Source organism: Pteropus medius, unplaced genomic scaffold (genome assembly GCF_902729225.1).
Source record: "Pteropus medius unplaced genomic scaffold, Ma_sr-lr_union100, whole genome shotgun sequence".
Taxonomy (NCBI): domain Eukaryota; kingdom Metazoa; phylum Chordata; class Mammalia; order Chiroptera; family Pteropodidae; genus Pteropus; species Pteropus medius.
The window spans coordinates 6,508,049-6,533,915 of NW_024355205.1; the positions used below are offsets into that span (position 1 = coordinate 6,508,049).

Consider the following 25,867-nt stretch of genomic DNA (forward strand, 5'->3'; position numbering starts at 1 on the left):
TACCAGCACAAAATGTTTTTCACTGAAAATCAATTTGTGAATAAATAGTGCAGTGAACTATAGAGTAATACATTATCCATGGATAACTGAAGTACTCAAAATAATTTTTTAAAACTTACAGGCTAAAAATCGCTATGAGAAAAACATTATATAGACCATTTCTTAAAATGTTCTGTTCAGTTTAAATGTGGTTTAAAATGGTGCTGGGGGAAAAGATGTGGCCCCTTAGGGATTGTCAGAAAGAATCTAAAGCAGCTTAGCAAAGAGACAGAAATGGAAATATAATATTTGTCAGGAGAAATGAGGGTATGATTAAATAAAATGGAATCAGCCCCCGTGTTAGAAATACCTTAATGGGGAAGTCATGCTTGAGGCCCCTTTTATCTTCTGAAAGGCAAGAGGCTAGGCTGCCAAGAATGGCCTGAGCCCAGCTGTGGGGAAGAGTAGAGTGAGCCTCAGACTGTGTTTATTTCTCAGGTCAGCTTCAACATCCTGAAAGCCTAGCTAAAATGAAATCTTCATTAGATTCATGAAGGGATCCAGGAATCATAGCCTGGCCTCTCAACATGGGAGGCCTGCTTCTAGTCCTGAGGGAGGCAGGTCCTAGGAGGGGCCTGGAGTTGCTGCTTGCCCTTTGGAGGGAGATCTTGCTCATTCTGTGTTGTTGGCATTAACATTCTGGAGCCTGCATCTTCTCCTTTCAAATATGTATTAGACAAATACAAACTTTAAGTAGAAAACAAAAACAAAACATAGATTATGTGTTATAATGGAAAGCACACCAGCCTAAAAGTGCTTTAAAATCTGAGTGCACCCAGATCGTGTGGGGATCTTGTTCCAATGCAGATTCTGAGTCTGTAGGGCCAGAGTAGAGCCTTAGAGCATTTCTAGCAAGTTCCCCCAGTGTGCTGGTGCTGTTAGTCCAGGGGTCATACTCTGAGGAGCAAGGATCTGGAAGACCTGATTTAAAATACTGGCTTCTCACAGTCTCAGTTTTTCCACATGTAAAATAAGGGACTTTGAACTAAAATACCTTTTAATTCTGACCATTAGCATCATGAAGAGTGGAAAGCTAAGAAGGATGGTCTATATCAAGAACACATCTTTGCTCTGAGTTTTCAAGGACTCCCATCATAACGTTGTGAAGACTACATGAAAATATACAACAAACAAGGCAGGAAGTACAGTTTGTCTTCTGACAATTCAGAGTGTTTCCAGTTTTATTCACCTTGTGCCTTCGCTAACATTGAAAGGTTTGAATTTAATTAGATCACATGATCAATCAATGACCCTTCTAATTGTGTTGTTTGTCTCAAATAAGCTCCTGGGTAGGCTTAATTCTGTTCATAGCATGCTCAGTGGAACAGTCTAATCACCAATAATAATCCAACATAGGCACAAAAGATTATTATCTTTAGATCTGAAACATATTTTTAACCCAAGTAGAACCACAGCTTAATACTACATTATTTTTTTCTTAATCTGTCAGTTGTGGAGGAAGTTAATTCCATCTTGAAATCTTCCTTATCCTTCAGAATCTGCTCAGGTATTTCCTCCTTACCGAAACTTTCTCAGAGCCCACAGTCACAATTAGTAGCCACCTCCTGCCCCTCTGTTCCCAGTTACGCCTTCAATAGGGCATCTCGGTTAGGCTCATTCAGTTATGTGTTTATTGTCTCACTCACTGAATTATGAGCTCTGTAAGTCATCTTGATGAAACAGAAAGAGACCTTGGGGACTTGGAGCCCAGGTACCTGAGTGAGTACTTCGGCACAGTCCTATCCTGGTCATATGTCTCCAGGAGGCTATGTACATTTCTGGTCTGGATGCCCCTCTCTGTAGTGGCCATGATCAGATGTTGTTGGGAGGGTTGTAGGAAGTAATGGGAGTGAAACTGTCTCCTTCCTCTCCTGGCTTAGAGTAGGCATTGGACACACGTTTGCTGTGTTTTACTTTCTCCAAGGCCAGGGATCACGACTTATAAATCCTTATATTTCTAGCACTTCAGGAAAAGTCATGCATAGTGGGCGCTCAACAAATTCTTTAAAATTGAATTTAATATCCTCTCTCTTAAAGAGATTGAGATGTGTTTATTTTAGGCATAGAAATAATACAAGAAAGAGAAAAATTCTTTGGTTTTCTCTTAATAGCTTTTCTGAAATATATGAAATGTATTTTGAAGTAGTTATTCAAATTCTGACAGATTTATTTCTGGTTTGCTTAGTTTAAGTATGCTACACACAAGAGGAGAAAAGATAAACACTACAGAGGAAAAAATAAAACCGCCTGTATTTAATAGGCAGTTCCTATAGGGTATCCAGTTTTATAAATTTATATGTATAAACTTGCGGGTAGAATCAGAGGAAAATGATAATAGTTACCTTTGAGAAGAGGCTCAGGGTGAAAGAGAAGGAGGCTTTTATTTTCATCTCATACATTGCTACATGGTTTGAATTTTTGGCCATGTAGGCATATTTGTTTGTTTAAATATATGTTAATAGGGGTATCTGGGGGAACTGAAGGATGGGCCGTTTACATTTGACTCTTTTGTATATTAAAACTCCTATAAATGTTATTTTTAAGCTTTATTTTTCAAATGGCTTAAGTACAAGGTGAGAATGACAAATGAGGGTTTTCTGCTTCCTGTCAAGTCCCTATGCTGTCTCCATCACCAAAGTCCAGGGCAAGCTCAGCGAGCTCAGCCTCTACTACCTCTGAGCTTGTGGAAGCTCCTGGGATGGGGCCGTGTCCTCACGTTCCTGCTGGGCGGGGAGATCCAACACCCAACTTTGAGCCCTTAAAGTGCTGGAATCACCGCTTCATAAAGCCATGATATGGATTAGTGAAGACGAAGAGGCTGCAGACGACTGCAGAGAAGAAGGGAAATAACAGGAAAGAGAGGCCCCCCCAGCAGAGGCATCATCTCTCCCATTCGGGAAAAGCCAGGGACTTGCCCTCCTCTGGACTGTAGTGCCGGACCCTCTTCTTTTTTAGCAAGAGATTAGATTTTGATTTTTCCTCTGGCGTCGCTGAGCTATTTTCAGCATTGACTCCCCTTACTAGCCCTTTCCCCAACTGAGGGTTACTAATGCGCCCATTTGGAACATTTTAGAAGGAGTAGTGCACCTCTTGTCCTATGTCAGGGTAGAATGAAGCAGCATTTTCCCCTAGCTCCTGTCTATCATTTTCTGCTACTCCAGACTTAACTAACTCTATGAGTATAGTGCCCGGAGAGAAGGCACCTCAGAGACATTTGATGTACTACTTCCAGTTCTAGACGGCACCCGCATACAGCAGCTTGGACAAACTGGGATGTTTTCACAGGAGGACAGCCAGGATCCACATTATACAAAGAACTGCTGACAAACTGGGATGTAGTCACCACTCACTTTTCTGTGGTCAAATCATTAACTTCTCTGTGCCTCAGTTCCCTCACCAGCGAACTGGGCTTCCATGGTATTAACCTCCAAGCGTTGTCATTAGGATTAAATAAGATAATTCACACAAACACTTAGAACTGGTAATGGTTCAGCAAGTGCTAGGGACCATTTTTTGTTCCTGGAGCTCCAAGATAGACTCCCATGTTTTCAGATTACAGATACAGATACTTAAAGATACATACATTATTATGAACAAGTTTAGCAACTGATTATTCTGAAAGACACAAGTGGCAAACTTGAGCTTCTTATTGCGGTAAATAAGAGATATGCTGCACATGCATTTCTCCAAGTGAATCTGTCTGCTTTTGGAATTCCTTTGTGTTGTGCTGATACAGTCTTTGAAATGTCTTTAGACATGCATTGGGCCTCATAATATGAGTAATCTGTTTATTGAGAAGCACGGTATGTAGTCAGCCCCGTAGTACAGAGTAAAATACGCCATCTGCACTCAGGCAAAGATGACCAGCACCTCTTTGCAATACCCCAGTCTGAATAAAGACAGCTTTTATTTTGTCTAATTGTACAAATTGCTCCAACACTGGTCATTCACTGATTCATTGTAGCTGTCTGCACTGGATTATCTATCTGCAAAGCACCATTTGCATGTCATTGATGTGAGGATCACCAGACTTTGCCAAATGTCTTCCTTCCTGGTCTCATGTTGATCCATTAACTGTGTGTCAAGCAAACAAATTTAAGGTGAATGTTTAAAAAGAGTATTTCCCAAACTAGTCTAAAGCAATAAATAAATTAGTGGGATTTTTTTTTTTTTTAAGCTTCTTACTTAGATGCTTCTGGATATCTTGAATGCGCTTTTGAAAAGGGACTGTTCAAATGGTGCTTTGCTAAAGCAAGGGAAAGCAGAAATGGATGAAAGATGTAGCAGCTTATTTAACACCACATCCAGATATAACAAACTTTCATTACTAACTATACCATTTCCTCCAGACATTGCACACCCTGTTAGAAACCTCCCCTGGAGTAACATCTGCCATATCTAACGTTATTTCCTCCTGAGACAGATTCTGGGCAGAGCTTCTAGGGACCTGGTTTTTTAGAAGCAAGTAAATTAGAAAATTCAAGTGTATACTCACAGTGACGCAAGAGGGGCAGCTATCTAACTCTTGATTTTCCGTTTGTTTCCCTTTTAGAAGCAAAGCCAACCATGTTAAGTTCCCAAATGACTGACAGCTATATCCCTTCTCCTCAGGCTCCTTAAACTCCTGACTCCAAGAAAAAGTTTTCTCTTGTGAGCAGAGATTGAGCCTATTTTAAGATTAATTCTTGTAATTTCTAAACTCACCTTCCCTAACTGTTTTCCTTCCCAAGAAAGGGCCAGGGCTTTCAGAAGGGACTAGAGAGAAAGAACCCATGGAATCCTCTAGAAGATCCCTAAGGGCCTAACCTTAGCCCAGGTCATTTGCTACAGAAAGAGATTTCAAGCAAATTGGAGAATCTGCTTTGACATGAGACCCCTTGTTCCATCTTGCCCTTGTCATGGTGCTAAGCATGGCATTCAAACCAAAGGTGACATGACCATGAATCAAATTCCAGGATTATTCTGTGTGGGGACTCTTTATACCTACCCGTTACCATGAGGCTGGTGAGAACATGATCGTTTTGTCTTTCGCTTTTGCCATTGGTCGTGGCAGCAGAAGGTAGCCCACAGAGCTTACTTTCCAACTTGAAAGCTGATTTGTGAGTCCTAAAGGGTATATTTTTAAGGAAAAATTTCCCCATGCAAAATGCTGGAATGTATTTTGTCCTTTGTTTATTTGCTGTTACATGTGTCGTTTACTCTCAATCTCTTATGTGTTTCTTTGTTTTCTGTGTGTTGCAGGCAGCATAGTGTACCTCGGGATGATGGTGGGGGCGTTCTTCTGGGGAGGACTGGCAGACAAAGTGGGAAGGAAACAGTCTCTTCTGATTTGCATGTCTGTCAACGGATTCTTTGCCTTCCTTTCTTCATTTGTTCAAGGTTATGGCTTCTTTCTCTTCTGTCGCTTACTTTCTGGATTCGGGTAAGGTTTTCTCCTTCCTATTTTATAGTAATGCATTTATTCTTCATAATTGTACATGTTCTCTACCCTAGAGGACCCTATTACCAAGAAATTGTCCCTTAACATCTCCTTCCCTATCTTCATTGTCACCCTTAGGAGCCACAGTGCTTGTTCTTAGAAATATAAAGATCAGCCTTTAAATCCAGAAGAGAAGGGAATACACGTCTGTGTTCTCGTGGCTGATTCTTTTAGTGTTTTACTTTTAGGAAATTGGTATTGTTTTAAATGGAATGCTGTTTCTATAGAGAGCACGTTTATAAATGTATTTTTCTTCTGAAAATTTAATTTAAGCAAGAGATAGCTCTGGTCCTACGTTAAGAACTAATTAAAGGTTCAAACTATTTAGACATGCTCTTAAATCCATGATAACAGTGTCTCAAATAAACGTTTGTTTGTTTTTTTAATTGATCTATGCTAACAGCATATTTAACTAGGTAGGAAGTTGAGATGTAATAGATTCTTTTAGTTAAGTTCCTGACTTCTCTTGAATTACGGAAGTTGTACTGTTAGCCAAGTGCAATGGCATAGTATAACCAATGGTGTAGTCATTTTCTTTAGAGAACTTGAATCACTTATTGCTATTCTAAGTGAATCCTCAGCTTATAAATATCCAGTAGTTAAATTAGGAGAGTCCAAGAAACTGCTTCGATAAGGGAAAAATAGTAAAAATCTAAATTTCTAATTCATGCTTGAGAACTTTATTTTCATTAGAGAGACATTCTAAGGTGTCTAGCATAAGATGAATCTATAGGTATCATGTAAAATAAGAAAGAGAAAAAAGAAAGGGAAGAAGACAATAGAGGGCGATGAATATGAGAAGCGCATCAGCTGTGGTTGTTGATGGTACCCACACAACAAAACACAGTTTTGTCAAAAGAGAGGAGCAGGGAACTACAACATGTCTTCTTAATTATATATAGTAGTACTTTAAAATTAGAGCTAAGGTTAGTAAGGATGTACAGTACCAGAGAGAAAGACTGTATAAGTGGATTGCTTCAAGAGTGTAAAGATTTCCCCATGCAGACTGATGGTCACTTTTATAATTCATTCAAAATAATTTATATCGTTTTCTGCCACAAGTTTTGTGCACACATTGAGACTGGTGGATTAGCCACAAATTTTTCTGATGTTATTTTTAATCTTCTTATAGCCCCTCATATACTACATTGTTCACAGTGAATACTTTGCAATTATGAAACTAAGCTGCACAGATGTCAAGACACATCCTCAGTGTGAATGCATTTCAGTAAATCGTTTTAGTAAATCTAGAGGGTTGGAAAGTTTGGCAAAAGTGTAAAAATATTTTTCCCTTGGAAAAAAATGATCAGAATCAATAATTGCTTTGTAATGATGGAAAAAGGGGGTCTTTTAAGAAGAGGGGAACTTTGGTGCTCAGAGATCTGTGTGAGATTGGCTACATACACTGAAGACTTGGGGAGGTAATTTGGCTCATGGATTCAAGGGGCTTCAACGGGCCTAATTTTCAGTGAATTGAAATACCTAAGGAAAAACAAGTATTATGTGAGGCTATTTGTTAAAGTACCTTCTCAGGGTCCATAGGCTAAAACAACCTCGCTACCAGAAAGGCCAAGACTTCCTTCTGCTTTCTATTATCTATGTGTTACCATATGCCTGTCAGGAGAAAGCTAATAGCTTGTGTTCTAAACTTTCCAGTCCTTTCCATTTATAGTCTTATCCAGGAAATTTCAAACCATATCCACAGACTCAAAATTACCTGACTGTGGTCAAATTATAATGGCTATGTTAATTGCCAATCTGGGTTGTGACATGGTCAACCCAATTGATTGCAGAGAAAAGGGCCATTATGGTGGCTGCAAAATATTTGAAACTAATAGACTGTCCAGAAGCTAATTCAAGGGCAGTATAGAAGCAGAGACTACTTGGGTATACTCATGGCATCATCTTCTTCCCTGTCACAGACAAAAAAATTTTCAGCCAGCAGCTCAGGGCTGCTGACCTCTAAATAACATAATTTACCTGGCAAAGCACAGACTGTGTATTGCTAACTCAGCTAGGCTCTCTAAATTGTTATACCAGAGGTGAACACACTGTACCTTTGGGAAGTTGGCACAGGAATGGGAGTCCAGAAACCCAAGTTCACTTACACTCAATCAATTCCCAGACTTGAGCCAGTTTATAAAGAACCCCTTGAATGAAGGGGATACTAAGTCTCCTTGAGGAAGGACCCTGGTACACTTCTGAAAATTTATGCTGTTAATCTTTCTCCCAGCCTTTCCCAAGGGACCTATGGCCTTTTACCAGGTTTACTGTTCATGAGGGAAAAGGAAACAATCAGGCTTTTCAGGGCTTATTAACTAGGCACTAGCTCTGAACCGACACTAATTCCAGGAGACCCAAAGTGTCACTGTGGTCCACCAATCAGAATAGGGACTTATGGAGGTCGGGTGATCAATGGAGTTTTAGTTCAGGTCTGCCTCCAAGTGGGTTCAGTGAGTCCCTGAATCCATCCTGTGGTTATTTCCCAGTTACCATTCTACTGACAGAATCTTCACATTGATACAGCACCTGTTCACCAGTTCCGCTCACTGGAAATCTCAGAGGAGAAAGAGAATTTCTGAGGCATAGTCCAAACCCTTCATTTCGCAGATTAAGGTTTAGTGATAGAATCAGGAATGAACAGTTAGGATTTAAGTTGCAATTAAATCCTCTTGAACTAGCGACTCTGTAAACAAGTAAACTGTGCATTCTGAGTCCAGGGTTAAGATATATTTATGTTGATTTTATTGCAAGTGCCACAGGTTGCTCTATCTTATTTCATTACTGAAGCATCATTAGCAGCACTATGTTATATTCCTGTTTCTGCAGGTAACAATGACTGGAAGGGATTCTTGTTTTAGCCTGAAGTCTACCTGGGCTTATGGTTTCATTGGCTCTAAATGTGCTTTCCTCTTAATTCACCACACCAAGTCATGAGTATATATTTTCTTAGAAACATAAATATGTCCAGTTGCCAAATTCTGTGTGAGTTTAAATATTCATTCAATACAAAGAATGATTTTCCTTCCAGAGACAACAGTGTTTTGTAGGAATGAGGTATAGGACATCACCAATTATTCATGTCTCTCACTTTTGTAAGTGAATCTCACTCCAAGGGACAGATACTTCCCTCTCCTCTTTTGTTACAGAAAATTAGAAAGATGGGAAATGGAGTTGACACCATTGATTCATTTTCATTTGCCTGGAATTAAATTATTTGTTTCCAGCCACTGTTAATTACGGGAATGATAATGCTTCAGATGCTGGGCAATGTCAGAGTTGGGAACTGCTCACGGATGGCCTGGCACTGCTGAGCATGAAGGTCAGGAGAAAAAATATAACAGCAACAGAAATTAAAATGAAATTTCAATGTGTCTGTCTATCATAAGTGAATGGTCACTTCTCCCTCTGCAAATGGAACCTCACAAATGCATTCTTCACAGCTCTTTGCAATATCTATCCATTCGCTGTATTAAGTTACAATAACCAGAATGCCTTTGCTTTGTAGAAATATGATCACCGTTAACTGGAATCCTTCAAAATGTTTTGTATGTAGCATCTCATTTATTTCTGCAAATTTAAAAAATAATTAGATATGCAAAAATATTATGCCTTTCTTAAACTAGAAAATTGAGGCACAGATAGATTGACTTCCAAATGTTCAATAGACCCCAAGGTTTTAGTCTAATTCTAAACTATGATGTTTCTCTTCAAAGTAGTCTTTCTCGTAAGATATGTTTTACTTCCTTATCATATTGGAAAAATGAAGACCCATTTAAAATATTTCAAATTTTTTAAAGTATGTTGTATCAAGCACCTATATAGTGCTTGCCTTGTGAGAGAGGCTGTGTTAAGCGCTTTATAAATATTGACTCAAAAACCTTATGATGACCCTATGAGGAAGATACTATTTATTCTACGCACTTTATGGATGAGGCAATTGAGGCACAGAGAGGTTAAGTAATTGTTCAAGATCATACAGTAGGTGCTGTAGTCATACCCAGGCAATCTGGCTACATAGTCTATGCTCATAATCACCAGGCCGTGCTGTCTCAGATTCAACAAGAAATAACTCTGATTTTATATAACACATGATAGGCACTAAATAAATGTTTTGAACTGACCAGTTCAGGAAGATTTCTGATGTAGAAAATCAAAATGGAAAGACCTCTCCCAATATGGAAGATGAGGCAACAGACTAAATTAGCTTTAATCCAAAAATAATTGCAAACTTAAATTGTAAACAGTGAGTCAGTGTTTTCTTAGGCCCATGTTGTCCAACTGGCCTCAAGTAGCTCCCAAGCACTTGAAATATGGCCAAATTAAGATGTGCTATAAGTGCAAAATACATAGCACTAGATTTCAAAGGCTTAACACATGTAAAAGAATGCAAAGTATCTCATTAATTAATAATTTTTATACTGATCATATGTCAAATCATAATATTTGGCTATATGGAATATATATAAATGAATATATATTAAAATTAACTTTACATGATTTTGTCACCATGTTTTATTGTCTTTTCTAGAAAATATATGTGGCCCGTGTGGAATTTCTATTGGAAAGCACTGTCTTAGACAATGCCTTTTATGAGACTGACCAGCATACAGGTTGACCTTTTTGGCATACTTTATTTCCCAGCATACCCTTTGGCAAAAGTGCTGTTGATATCAAGAGAGAAGTAATAGAGCAAAAAAGTTTTCAGACTCACAATGTGTAATTGTGAAAAATTAGCCATATGCTAATGCCTCAATCGCCTCTTTAGAATTGACTCTGTCAGCTCCTTGAGGACAAGAACTGTGTTCTTCATGTATGTACCTCCAGCAACTGGTGGTGTACCTGGCCTAGAGTTTGGCTGGGTTAAGGGATGGCTGAGAGGGTGATGAATGGATGGGTAAATGCAGGTGTGTGGGAGGGTGAGTAGAGGAATGGCTAAGTAGATGTGTTCAGGAAGTAGCTGGAAAATTCTGCATATTTTTATCATTTCTTGCAATTTATCATATTGATCATCACTATCTGTATTCGTGATACCGTTTAGGTGCTGTGTGAATGAATGCATTCTTCCAGCTCTCTCAATAGCATGATTAATTTTTTCCCAGGAAGCATTAGAATCCTGATCTATGACTCTACCTTTTCCCCCAGCTGCTGTGGATGCATAGACTTCTATAAGTTGGAGTGGCGGGGAGGGGCATTTAAGGCACCAATCTGATGACAAACAAGGCCTAAGGGAGTTGGATTGAAGCCATGTTTTCTTAGAAACACCACTTTTACCCAAATTATATGTTTACATCTCAATGTTTTTTTAGAATAGTCTCTTTCCACTAATAATTCTATTCATAGTTTATATAATATTGATAAAATAACAATTACCCATATCAAAGAATATTATTCTTTAAATTGTGGCTTTGGCAATTAGAGGACTAAAGCCATCCAAACTGCCCATCCTTTAGCACTGCTACGGGGCATAGGAGATCCCCATTCTTGATTTGATGATTGGTTCGGTTACCAGTAAGTGTTCTTTTATTTCTATCTTGAGTACTCAAAATAAACATATGCATTCTAATCAATATAGCAATCTCATTTTCTGTGCCAACCCAGCTCATTCAGAGACCATTAGCTCTATGGCTCATCTCCCTAAAATGAACAAAATTTTTATTCTATAGACCCTCATTTGAGAACCCTTAGCTTGAATAGAAGCCACTGATTATATCATCTCTCCAGAGCTCAGCTAGCATCTCATAATTACTCTGACTGGAAGGAAGCATTGTACCCCATTCTGTTGGTATCTAAACCAACAGCTTCTTATTTGATTCTACCAGGGTCCTTTCGATATGTACTCATTCAGCAGTGAATCTAAGAAGTAACTCCATTGATCCTATGTTTGTCGATACATCAGTCTGTTTGGGCTACAGGACCAGCTGCTGCAGGGTAGCAGCAAGGAAGTACAGTTGCAGACAGCCTCCCAGAAGTGTTTAAAGCTGTTTTCACAGTCACCACGTCACCAGTGGGACATGGTATCTTTTTAAAATTAAAACGTTTGCTAAATCAATCAAATATTTTGATTTTTTTTTTTTTTTTTTTTACAAATATCGTGAAATATTCAACACTGAGCAGCAGAAAGCCCATCAGAATCTTATGCTAAGCTCTATAAACCACATGGGTAGGTCACCACTGCCACCTTTTGGTAACATAGATTAATTGCAGGTTCAAGGTTTTGAAGGGATGCAAAACCTATCCTAAACATAGAGATTATAATATTAAACTTATAAAATGACAGAAAATATACATTCCTCGGTATGCTAAGAGAGAGAGAGCATGTGTTGCTAAAGCTGCATCTCACACGGCTATGCAGGACCTGGTTTCACGTGTCCTCTGTACCTCTTGGCAGGATTGGAGGAGCCATTCCTACTGTGTTCTCCTACTTTGCTGAAGTGCTGGCCCGAGAGAAGCGGGGCGAGCATCTGAGCTGGCTCTGCATGTTCTGGATGATTGGCGGCATCTACGCCTCTGCCATGGCCTGGGCCATCATCCCACATTACGGTAAGAGGCTGGCCTTGCACCAGCTGGGTGGTCACCTTGTTTTACTTCAGCCTCCACTCCCATCCCTTTTCTCTCCCCAAGAGCCAGTTCGAGAACAACACTGTCCTCATCATGTTTCTCTCTTTCGTAATACCTAGAATTTTTTTCCACTTCTACAGAGATCTGTATAAGGTAAGACTGCGTAATGGCCGGTTAGGAATACTATTACATTTTCCTGTTTTTAGAGCCATTGCTTTCTTTCGTTTCCTACGTACTATCAACTCTGAGGTCCCCACCCAAGTGGACGTGAGAGGATACACAGATCATAACAGCATATAAGGCAACATGACTTACAGTTGTTTTGGGGACCGTCATACACATCAGACACACACAAGTGCCTTTATTTATCATTTCTGGGCCCAGTCCAAAGCTCGGCCCCATGTCAGGCCCACTCTTCCGGGAGCTCAGAACTGGGATGGCAGCAGGAAGAGTTCTGTCTTGTCATGAACCATCAATTTGCTGAACTTAACAGGTAACTCTGCTGCCCTTGCTCTGCAGATCCCCTCCTCAGTTTCTCCCAAGCACTTATCCTGCCTTCTCAAAATACTTGAAGATTTCATGTTTCTGAGCAGTATTTTCCCACTCAGAACCGACAAGTTCCCAGTTTCTCACCCACAGTGAAATTTAGGGAGAAGTTAACAGAATCCGGAAAATGGATTTAATAGATAAGGAAAAGTGGGGAGAGGTGTTCTGGTTATATTCGTGTGTGTGTGTGTGTGTGTGTGTGCGCGCGCACGCATGTGCGTGCGCAAACAGGCTGAAGTTTGCAAACTATGAATACAATATAAAACTACATGTGACTCAAAAACTCACTCTTTGTTCTAAAATGTAATCAATCTAAAATTTAGATTTCAAAAATTCACTTTTCTTTTCTATTTTTCTGCCCTTTTTTTTAAGCACAGAGCAATTTTTTATTATGAAACAGTTCTGTTAGGGAACAATCAAGTGAATTCAACTCATTGCTAAAAGCAAAGACAAGACAGACTTTAGTATTCAGATGTGTTGTAATTTATTTTAAAATACTGAGTTATAAAATTCATGTTGTCATACTCTCTTTTAATAAACCTAAGAAGTTACATGCTAACTAAAATTGTGTTTAGCAACAACAAAAACAATACATAAGGAATTGGTTACTTGGCCCCAAGAGAACTTTTCTTTGTCAAACATGTAGGTTGAGGGTGGAGTGCCAAGCTTAAGTGATGAGCTTACCTTTTTTAGACTCTGTTCACTTCTAGGCCAGAGATGCCTTCATTTAGGCAGTTGCCCATATCCATCATGAGGCTTGTCTTCTGCCACCACCTAAGGAATTAAAGTTGTTTCTTCTCCTCCATCTGGGACCTGAGGACCTCAGCCACCTGGAATCTTCCTCTGTAGGGCAACGTCTAACTCCCATCCAACACAGCTGGCCATTCGGAATGAAAAAGCCACTTTACTGCCATGCGAGGGATTGCTTCTTAGGAAGGGTGTATAGGGAGACAAAAAGGAGACACCGAACCTGGGCAGCTTACAGTTTTACGCAGCATTGCTTCCACCGGCATTGCTAGTCCATAAGCAGCCTTTGTGCAAAACAAAATAAGCTGCCTTGTTCAGGTGGACACAGTTGCAGCCCCTCTCGCCATCTCTGCCATTTGCTTGCACAGAGCACAACCTGGCAGCTAGGTTCCTGCTGAGGCCAGCCTTGCTTTGTGTCTCGGTCTCTGATGACAGCATAACTCCTTGGCTCTGGCTACACTTATTCTCTAGAATGCCTTGGCTCCTGGGTTTATTGCCATCACCTTCTTGGTCGTCTCTTCCCATCGTATCTCAGAATTTCTCCTGCTGGCTTTCCTAAATTTATAACTCAAAGATCGACTTCTGCAGTCTGTGTGTTTCCACCAGGCCTGGGCATGGTTGCTTTTGTTTTTGTTTTTGTTTTTCCTCACTAGGCTTTTGTTCCTCAGGCTCCTGACATTCACATGTCCCTGCCCTGGAACTGTGTATGGAAGGCTCCAGATTTTGTCTCTGGTCTTGCTGTCAGTCAGTGACTGATCCACGAAAATTTAGCATGATCTCCGCTTTTATTTTTATCAAGCGTACATAATATATTCTTGTTTACAGCAAAAAGAGCTGCCTAATCCATTTATAACTGGAAAGAGGGGAGCTTGTGAATCATAAACAATGAGTGAAGAGTTACAATCACAATACAACAAAATTAAATGTATCTGAGGCTGCCATTAGTTTCTATGTTGAAAGAACCTTGAGAAATAATGACCTGGTTAAGAAATCAGAAACGGAATATTAAAACCTTATGCCCAGGCTTTACTGAAGGCTTTCTATGCCAGAGGTATGGCAAATATAGAAAATTATTGCAATCAATCCTATATATATATTAGAATCAACAGGAGAGATTTTTTAACTATCCATGCTGATTTCATTTTTATACTCTTGTAACTTGAAGAGCTTTAATTTTTCAAAATAAGAGTTTAAGTTTAAAAATCCTATGCTGAGGTTTCTGAGGGATGATGATGTTCTGTATTTTGATGTGGGAGGGTGGGGTTTCAGAGGTATTCATTTATAAAAACTCATTAAGACTTGTGCATCTCACTATATGGATGTTATACTTTTTCATAAACACTTTTTTTAGTGGAGGAGCTAAGAATTTTGCTGAATATGCTTTTATTTTTATTTTTTAAAATTTTTCGATTACAGTTGACATTTAATATTATATTAGTTTCAGGTGTACAGCATAGCAGTTAGAGATTTACATACTTTATGAAATGATTGCCCTGATTAGTCTAGTAGTCACCTAGCACTATACATGATTATTATAATATTATTAACTATATTCCCTATGCTGTATTTCACGTCCCCATGACTATTTTATAACTAACAATTTGTACTTCTTAATCCCATCATCTCTTTCACTCAGCCCCCCAATCCCCCTCCCATCTGGCAATCACCAGTTTGTTCTCTGTATTGTCAGTCTGTTTCTGTTTTCATAAACATTTTTTAATAAATGTTTACCATTTCTACCACTCGCTGAAAATACCCATGCTGGGGTCCTACCCCAGTTCAATCAAATCAGATTCTCTGGGCTAGGGACTCAGCATGGGTCGTTTTTACAGCCCCCAGGTAGTTCTCTCATGCAGCCTGGTTTGAGATTCTTCAGCTCCCTACCTCTCCCAGTGGGTGATCTCGGAAGCCCCTGGGACTCCATCATGTACATACATGGGGGTCTATGAATGAGAGCAAAGAGAAGTATGGCCTGACCTGCATGGTCTACTTGCGCAGTCCGTGTTTGAGTTTCAGTATTGTTGGTTTCATCCAGGCTAAAGGGCTCTTCCACTTTAAAGTTTAGAATCACCCTTTAAAAGTGACTTTGACATCTAGATATCTCTTCTTTTCCATGACACATCTTTTTACTTTACTTAAAATAAACAAGAGGTTAAAATCCATCCACTCGCTTTGCAGCCTCTGAAAAAATAAAAAGCTTTCTATTTTTCTCTGAAATTTTGTGGTGATGCCGCAGCCCATAAAAACAACAGCAGGCAGGTCCTGAGCCTTCATCCTCTGTCACTCAGGGGACCTCTGAGCTCTGTCACCTGTATTGAGTTGTCATCCAGCAGGGAAGGAATTCCGGGCATGATAAAATGACTCAAAGCCAGGTCTTGCTCCTTCTCACATTGCTAATAGGAATTTCTCCAGAGAGAAAGAATTAGTAATTGGCATCCACGTGGCAAGTATTCCAAATAATGAATGATGCACATAGCCGCGAGGGAAGAAGGAGCCCTTCCGTATTTCTCAATGTTGCCTTTCTGCATTTGTGGAAAAGTGATCAGTGCACAAAGCCCTGAGCCTGATGCCATGAGACTTGAATTCTTGCTCCAAGCAGACTTCATCAGAAGCCTGGTAGACCTTGGGCTGATCACTAAGGATGCCGGAAGGAAATCTGGAAGGATTCTAATGAAGTTAGACACAACACCAGATGGGTGTTTGGGTTGCTGCAAGGGCTGACAAGATGTGGGCTGAGCCAGGAGTTCCTGATGGACACTGGGATCCACCTGGCCTGCCGAGGCTGGGTTTCTGTACCAGCATCACATAATGATGGTGCTTTACCTTCCTGCCACTGTTCTTAGGGCTGAAAATTTCCCTGGAGACAAAGGGTGGCCAAAATCTAAAGGTTTCCAACATAAAATTACCTCGCCCATTCTGACAAAACCTTAGGAGGCAGAGTCCTTGGATGTCATCACACCCTCTCCCTTGTGACCAGCTCCTTCCATTCAGCGGCTTCTAGGCTCTTTCTCCCCCTGTGGCAAAGAGCAGTTCCCGTGGAGCAGGAGAGGACAAGAGAACAGCCAATCCAGAAAAAAAAAATGCTCTTGCCTCAGAAATCAGGTCTTAGCAACTACTGAGGCTAGGTGCTTAGAAAGTGTGGCTCTTCTTGAAGCCCTCAGCTTCTGACTACAGTGGGCATCGGCTACTGGTTCACAAAAGAGCAAGCACTATGTGCAAAAGCAAATAGTATGGATGTAAAGGTTTTCATTTAAGCCTTTCTTCCCTGTTCTACATCCCCTAGCAATCAGGACACTTCAGCATTTACTGGGAGCCCAGTGCTTCAAGGGAAAAATGGGACTAGGGGCTGAATCACAGGCACTTTCTTTCCTTGGCTGAGAGCTTTTGTTCGGGCCCAGGCTTTGGCATTACTTCTGATTGCAGTGCTATCCATTCTGCTCCATTAAACCCTCTGTCGTCATTTTCTCTTTTAAATTTGCGTGCGAATCAGATGAGGTGTTGTCCCCTACTGAGGTGCATAATAGTGTGCAGCAAGGACATTCAATTAACTAAGGGGGAAGGTTCTCCTTTCAGCAGGAAATGCCTCAGCTCAAAGCCCACAGCACCTGGGGCTGCACTCAGGCCTGGAGCAGCCCCACAGATTCCATTTGGCCCGCCTGTCACCGCAGATTTCATAAGGCCACACTGGGGCACCTATAGAGCCTGAGGACACCCCATCCCTCCCCTCTAGCCACAGTGAGATGTCTGGGCTTAAAATAATCCTGAGGTTGTCTGATTACCAAAATGTCTTTGTTTCTTTTAGTTATAAGATGTGTGAAGCTAATACCTATCTTCGTCCTAATGGTGAAATGGGTGAAGGGAGGAAGGGAGAGTTGAATAGCTGTCTGGCTGAAGAAAGTAGCAGGGAAGGCTATGTGCCTTTTGTTCACAAGATGGAAGGCACTTTGGCCAATGACAGGCTAGTGAGAGCTGGTTTGGAGTCTCGGCCGCACCGCTTCTGGGTGTGTGAGCTCTGTCAAGCTTTTCAGTCTCCCCCAGTCCCATTTCCTAGTTAGCACTATGGTGAAGATTAAATGTAATGATCATATTAGAATACCCAGTGCATAATTAGTGCTCAAAAATTGAAGCTATCCTTGCTGTCAGGTTCATATCTTACATCAGATACCCAGACTGTTGACACAGCCCAATGTGAGTTCAGAGCTACAGAAAAAGAGGGAGAATGAGCTGAAATGCATAAAATGAGTAAATCTCGCCTAGTCAGAAGAGTCAGAGGAAAGAGACTCCTTAAGAAACACAGCCCTCTGACACCTTGCTCATAGTGCAGCGTTTATGACCTCCAGAACTGTAATTTTGTGTGGCTTTCAAGCCACTGAGTATGCAATAATTTGTTACAGAGCAATAGGAAATGAATACAACATATAATTAAATTCATCAGTTTTAAATGATGAGATTTGACAAAGATATACAATTGTGTGACTACCACTTCAATCAAAATATAAAACAGTTCCATCACCAGAAAGTTCCCTTGTGTCCCTTTGCAGTCAATTCCTTCACACAATCTCTGGCAATGATATGCTTTGTGTATTTTCCAAAATTTCACATAAACGTAATCATACACCGTGTAATTTTTGTGTCTGGACTCTGATGTGGCAAAATGCCTGTGAGATTCATCCATGTAGTTGAGTGTTTCAGTGGTTATTCCCTTTTGTTGCTGAGTAGTAGTCCATAGTACGGGTAGACCAGTTGTTGATTCATTCACCAGTTGATGGACCTCTTTGATTGTTTACAGTTTGGACTGTTATAAGTAATACTGCTATGTCCTTTTGAGTACAAGTCATTGGGCGAATGAAGTTTTCATCTCTCTTAGGTAAATACCTAGGTGGGGTATTGTTGCATTGTTTGGTAACAGTATGTGTTTAACTTGGTGAGAAATTGCTAAATTATTTTCCTAAGTGGCTCTATCATAATCCTAATTTTTTCAGAAAAGAAAGTTTTCCAAAAGCTATATGAACCAAACAGAACACACTTGTAAGCCAGATGCCAAACTTGGCCCAGAAGCTGCCAGGTTTAAGGCAGACAGAGCTAAGCTGACCCAGAGGGAAGAAGACAGGTAATCGGTTTGTGCTGATGGAGACATGGCACCTCTCTGGGAGCCTGAGTGGCAGGAAGATTTCACAGTTAAGGGAAAGGCAGGTGGGACTCTCTGTTTTCAGATACCTGTGGGGCTGCAGTGCACTTTAACCTAAGGGAATGGAGCTGGGGCCCCAGGGAAAGAGTCCCAGAGACCATAGAAAGCAAGAACTCAGTTTTGGTCAGAGGTTGGAAGTGAGCTAGTGATCCCAAAAGGGCAGAGCCTGCTAAAGGGGAAGAAAGGACCAGGGACCTTCTGAAGGGATGGTAGGATGCAAAATGTCTGATTGGCAGCTGTTATCTCACATGAGAATTAGTGTTGGTGGCTCATAAAGACTTTCAGAAACATTATCTCATGACACAGATGAAAGTCAGATTACATGACAATTTGTTCTGCACAGAAACTGGCCAGGCACAGGGGCCACACAGGGCGAATAAGCAGCAGAGCCAGCTCCTCTCATGACCATCTTCCCTCTGCTATGTGTGGTTTGTGCTTGAGGATGCCCCGGGCCAGTGGCTGAGTTTCTTTCTGGTAGTAAACAGAGGGTGGAGTACCACCTGCAAGAGAAAGGAAAGAAAAACTGTGGAAGGAGACATTTTCCCCTTATGAGCCAAAGGTAGTACCAGTGGAACCGAGTAGGAAGGACCATTAAGGCCAGGGCTTGGCTGGAGCATCCTTTCACATTCTTCTTGTGCCTGAAGCACATCTCTGCCTTATTTTGGGGCCAGAATTTTTAGAGTTTTCTTCATATCTAGTGAAAAATAAACTCAAAGAAATTTCTGAACTCTCTGAAGCCAGAGATCAAGTCTTAGTCATCTTTATAACCTCCATGGAACCAAAAACAATGCCTGACTCAGACTAGCCCATAATGAGAGTTTTGTTAAATTGAGTCACACAGCCATGTAATAAATGACCAGGGAAGGGATGCTAGACCCCTCCACACATCTGATCTCAGGCAATTACTTCCAGTTCTAATTAGTTTTATTAAATGAACCCGTGCTGTGGGGTTATTTTTTTCCTTTGTGAATCAGCATTTTTTAGGAACCAGTTCCCGTCCTGGTGATGGTTGTGGCTGATGGGATTTGGAGGGGAGGAACTTGTTCCTTCATGTTTCACTTGGCTCAAACCTCCATAGGAGCTATTAGAATAGAAACATTACAAGTAGCTCTCCTATTGCCACAGGTTTTGCCATTGCTAAACTACTGCTATGTTATTGTGATGGAAAATGGTTCTCAAGCTTTTGGGTTGTTTCTCTCTCGCTCTCTCACTCAATCTCTCTCCTTTTTTCCTTTTTTCTGGCCTATGACTCACATTTCAATTCTAAAGCATTGTACCGATGACCTTTGCTGGCTGCTGGAAAGATCCAGACTGTTGCATTTATTTACAAAGTGTCAGGCATTCATCAGGCACCAAGCCATCAGGGAGGCTTTTCCTGCTATTAAGAATCAGTTCCAGCCAAATCAGACCCACTTGGGTGTTTCTCAAAGAACAGCCTTTCAACATGGTAATGGTTCCATACGTGACTGCAGTGTGACAGGGCAGAAGCTGAGCTACAATGATCTGAAAATTCACGGCTCACAGCAGAGGGACCCCACAGAGGAGAGGCTTCATAAAATCAGAAAGCTGGCTGTCGTGCCATCTCAGGCTGCACTGGAGAGTACTTGGCAGGAGAGTGTGGGGCAGCTGGAAAGTTAGGAAAATTATCAGTTTCTCCTCCAGATGTCTGTAGTTTATGGTTAGGATGTGGTGACTCTGCCAGGGAGAATAGGGGGAACTGAGAGGTAGGAGCAGGAGAAAGAGCATTCCCCTACTCACCTCCTAGAAAAAGGATTTGGTGTCAGTCTCTTTACTAACATTTAATGAGCACTTATTACGTACCATACACTGTTCTGAGAAATGAACAGATGTGAATTCTTTGATTTTTCAACTATCCCATGAAGAGGTACTATATCTGTATTTCACAGGTGAGGAAACTGAGAAACAGAAGTTAAGTGACTTGCCCAAGGTCACCCAGCTGGTAAAGTGGAGGAGCTGGGATTCAGAACGTGCAGCATGCCTCCAGACACCACACTCAGTGGCTTCACTATGTTGTTTCCCATTCTACTACGCTGACATCCCAGAAGCCACCTGTGCTCACTCTGGCTCATGCCCAGCTTTCCAAGTTCAGGGGCTATGCTGCTCTTCTCCTTCCTCTACCTGCTCATCTTCCAGGATGGCTCTTCCAAATGCTCTAGCCAAGATAGTAGGGAAATTTCTAGAACTCACATTTGTATAAAATGTGGCTGAAAATGGAAACTTCCTTCCCTCCAGCTGGACAATTAGAAATGGATAGGAAGGTAGTGAAATGGACAAAGACTGACTGCTCCCTCCAGGCAGCCAACCCTAAATCTTGGTTTCTTATTACCATTTGGACTTGGGACACACGTCCTCTGGGAGCATCAGTTACTATGAGCCATGTCAGCTGATCCTCACTCCTTTAAGACTTGCCCACCTTCACACTCACCTGCATGCAAGTGCCTTCTTTTTCAGTTCAGAGTCTCCAAGTTCCAAAGCTAATGTGTAGTTAGCCCTTACCTTCTCCTGTTTAGAGATGGCAAGACAGTGCCCAGCAGAGGAGAGAGGATATGTGTCAAGGAGTGATGCATGTGGACAGGGTGCATATCTCATGGGAGTCAAATGACAAGAGACAAAGTCCTCTCTTCTCTTCAAAGCTATGCTGAGACTGGGAGCTTGACAACTGAAAACTAAAAGAAGAGAGAGGAGGAGGTTCGGGATAGGGCGGGGGAGCTTGAACTGGGATTCTTCTAAAGTATATAGGGGAGTGCGTGCTGCTGCAGTCATTCTGGAGAAAACCAGATGATGCTTGCTTGTCAAAATGTGTAAATACGTACACTCTGACCTAGCATATTCCATCCCTGGTATCTACACAGAGAATTCATATGTCCACCCATAAGGGGCCATATCTGAGGATGTCCACAGCAGTGTTGTTTATGAAAAGAGGTAGTTGGAGCGATCAGTCTGTCCACCATTAGGGAAATGGGTATGCAAAAGGTGGTGGGACACTTTGCATCAATTAGAGACAATAATGGTAATACAATGGACCATAAAAACAACGCTGAGTGAAAAGAGTAAGAAAAGTGAAGACTCTAGCCTGTTGCCAATAGGAAAGTAAAAAGACTCACTACTTATTTGATAAGGGTTTTATTCAAATTCAAACCTACGGTTAAAACTCATTGGCTGTGAGAGCGGGGTTGGAAGGGAAGGAGAGTGGGGGATGTTGTTAAATGGGGGAAGTAAAGATGCCCATTATTTGCACAATGCTGTTAATAGTGTGGTGGCGGGGAAGGTAATTAATTCAGCCCTCAGTACATAAGGTTGAAAAAGAAAAGAAAATGTCAAGAGTTTCATTGCAGTTTATTTTAATTATTCATTTACTAAATATTTTCTTAGCATAAAATATATGAGCGGAAATAAAGTAGCACAAAGAGTCTTGGACTAAGAATCAGAAGCCATCTTTTCTTACTTATACCCCTACTTCCTTGGGTTCTCGAAGCCCCAGTCCCTGACACACATGCACTAGAAATGCTTACTACCCCCTTAATTCTTACATTACATTCTGCAGTCATATGACAAGTAATTCGTAAAGGCTGAGGAATGGTTTGGAATTCTCTGAATAAAACTTCTGTCCAGTGCAGGAATCTTCAGGGTTAATTAGCACCTGTGAATATAGTACAGTCAGTCATTACTAAGGTTCCAAAACACCTGCCTTCAGTTTAGCTATTTTTCTTGTTGTCTTCAAGGACACAGGTGTTAACCTATTGTCGCTGCTGCAGCTCAGAGCTGATTTTTATTTCTTCTGGTTTTGAGAAGTTTGTTATTGAAATAATTTTTATGTCACAACAATGAAACTGCATTAATTCACAACATGGAGAGACAAGCTCTATTAGGAAGGCTTCCATATGTATATTTCTTTTAAGCAAATGCTGTTTTATTTCTTTAAAATGTTGTCCATTGTTATAAGCCAGGATATAAATGGGCATATCAGTTTGATTTGTATGACCATAATGTGTTATGCAATAAGTATTCAAATTTAATGGAGCCAGTAATTTAGAAGCACCTACTATATGTTTCTAGAACTGCCTAGCCACAGTAATTTAATATTTGCCCTTTTTGCCTACAAAAGAATTGTGTGTATCAAAAAATTCACACAGAGCAATACAGTCCCTATTATACCAGTCTATGTATGTTTCTGAGGAAAATTATGATTCAAATTCTAAAGCACAATTCCAAACAACATACCCATGTTATTCAACTCAGTACAGCATATTCAAGGTTTACCCGCAGTGGTCTTATTTGAAAGGTACAGCAAATTTTCAGAGGAAAAGTTTTTTGTGGTTTTTAACTCAGAAAGAATCAAATGCTTTGTGTCTGTGGTACAGCGGTTTCCAAATTGTTGGGTTCCAAAAAGATGACGTTTTATTCTAATAGATTGTTCTGCTTCCTCAGTAAAGCAGTGGTTTGAGCAGCAAATGAACTGATTGCAGGCTTCGGTTTTCATTGGTTGCCCGCAGCATCACTGCCATTGTCTTTGGAAACGAACGTCCTAACACTCTGTAAGAGCATTATAAATCAAAGTTACATTTTACGAAGAAGGTTATTGATTTGATGACTTTTTTTCCCCTTCTCCCTCTGGCGCAGACTTTAGTGGGAAATTGAAGCTTCCTTTATGCAGTATATTATAGCCAATCAAAAGGGTGGCCTGTGCTTACCTGATTTATAATGAAAGGTGATCTGGGTGAGTGATTTCATACTGCTCATCCTGCAGTGACTGTAATCAAGAGATAAAAGCAAGAGCAACTACACATGCTGGCCAGACTTCAGCAGCATTATTTACTGCGTTTCCTAAGACTTGGACATTTGAGCAGTTTAGATGGAAGAACTTGCATAGGTAAATGGCGATGCATTCATGTTTTATTTCGCTTTTAAAGCCAGTTAAAATTCAATTTTCCTGTGGTTATTAATTTGGCCTTTCAAGATCAAGTCACCTAAGTGTGATTTGATTTAAGTGGTATTTTTTCCATAAAAGGGTCAGAGAAAAAGACAAAGAGATTTACCCATGAAGAAAAGGGCAAAAGAAAAAGAAAAGTAAATAAAATGGTGATGAGACATTTTATGATGTCTCAGAAGACACAAAGTCAAGGAATACATGAATATCCTTAGTAAAATGCAGAGAAGCCATGACTTGTCTTGGCTGGGTAAACAAAATTTCGTTGATTTTTTCTTGTTATGTTATGGATTTTTCTAAGACATGATATACATTAGTTGGTAAAAGCAAACACAATAAAGCTTTCTGTATCACAGGGCTGAGAGAACACATTTCTAAGTTGAGACCATTATAATATGATGCTAAATATATTTATGGGGATAATATTGAAATTACAAAGAAAAAATAATAAAAATCCAATCAATATAAAAATTTAAATACAAACAGTACTACAATGAGACTGTTTGCAATGTGGCAAAAACTCAGGATACAAAATCTTGTCACTGAGGTATACTGTGAATGCTTATGGTGAAAAATCTCAGGCTATCAATTTCACATGGCATTTACTTAGTGCAAAAGATGAATTAAGTTAAAAAATATATTAACATAATAAAATGTCTGTGACCCATTTTCAGATTCGGAGAAAATCTTTTCTATTTAGCTCACAGATACGTTTAGTGTATTTCATTAATTGTGTCTCCCGCAGATGAGCATGACTCCTCTTGCATCTAAATTGATTAAAGTGCAAAGGAAACAGTTGGTGATATGAGCTGTCTTCCCAGGCCCCATCTTATATGAAATTAAAAATCTGTATATTTTAGAAGACCGAATGATCTTAATCTAGAAATTGCACGCTGCAGAGTTCAGTGGTGAGACCTATGTTTTCTTACAGAGAAACAAATCTCTCAGCTGAACCATTTTTCCTCTAGGATGAAATGAGATTACTTTTTTTATGGCAGATATTTCACTTACCATGTCAGCAGCTTACTGAAGACTTATAATATAACTCCTTAATTATCAAACAAAATGGGCTCTGTGGCACAATGGATAGCACACAAAAGTTACATCCGAGCTTCAGAATACATTTCTTTTTTCTTTTTCAGTTAATTTTTTAAAAATCAAAGTAACATTTTTCCATAGTCCTCCAAATCAAACTCCGTAAGAGATTATAACAAAAACTAGCAGTTTCTCTGTCCTGCCCTTCCCTACCCTTCATTCCTTCTTCTCAGTGACAATTACTTTCAACTCTTAGAGTTGTTTCCTCCATATTTGCCTCATTTTTCTAAATTATGTAGACATACTGTGTTTTCCTTGGTGTGTCTGTATTCCATGTTATCTGTTGACTAGCATGAAAACTGAGAATTGGTATTCTTACACACTCACCCTACCCCAAAATTCTTTCTCCTATGCTCTCAATACAGTTGGCTCATTGGTTAAGTCAGTAATCAGAATTTACATCATTCTGACTCCTGCTGAGAGCCAAGTAGCGTTTTGTGAGTATGATTTCTTTCTTATGTAACTTTTACCTTTCCTGGAGTTAATAATTATACTGTATTTTCATTTGCCTGACTTTCTGTATTGTTTCACAAATTCTTTCCTCATCTACAGCCTCTCAATATAGTTTTCAACATAATGACATATATTAGATGACCTATCATTTCCACTACTTTTTACTGAATTAATTTCTCCTGGAGTCCTTAGTCATTCTGTTCTTGAGTCTGCTGCATACTTGTCATCTTGAAACTTTCCTTTACTGCTCTCCTGAGTTGATTCTCTGTTTCTGGGATCCATAGACCTTTTGATTTACACCCTCTTTTTTTCCTTTGCTATACCATATACTAGATTGATAGCGTGGCTGGGTATAGAATTCTAAATTGACAATTATTTTGCCTCGGAATGTTTGAAGATATTGCTCTATTATCATCTAGCATCCCATATTGTTAATAAAGCTGATGCGTTTCTGATCCTCTTTGCTCTATACACAACCTGTATTTTCTATCTGTGACTTTGTGTCCTCTCTTTATCCATGGTGTCATGATCATAATATGCCTTTATGTGTCTCTTTTTTTCTTTTTCTCTTTTTCTCACTTTCCCGGGACTTAGTGAGCTATTTCATTTGAAAGCCATGTCCTTCAGTCTTGGAGAATTCCCTTGTGTCCTTGTGTGTGTGTTCTCTCTTTCTGGAATATCTTTCCATTGGATGCTGAACTACCTGAATTGATTGTCTACTATTTTGATATCCTCTTTCCTCCTGTCCATCTCTTTGTCTTTTTGTTCTACTTTCTAGGAGCTTTCTTTAACTCTGTCTTCCAATCATACT

The 25,867-nt window shown here is 40.1% G+C and overlaps 1 protein-coding gene across 1 annotated transcript in view; it reads left to right on the forward strand.

The window, feature by feature from the left end:
- Positions 1–25,867, forward strand: part of SV2C (synaptic vesicle glycoprotein 2C) — a 164,440-nt gene that overhangs the window by 81,356 nt on the left and 57,217 nt on the right. Inside the window, exons 4-5 of the mRNA XM_039857687.1 lie at positions 5,281–5,461; positions 11,910–12,061. Coding sequence (XP_039713621.1) covers positions 5,281–5,461; positions 11,910–12,061 — 333 coding nt within the window. The remainder of the gene's footprint in view (positions 1–5,280; positions 5,462–11,909; positions 12,062–25,867) is intronic.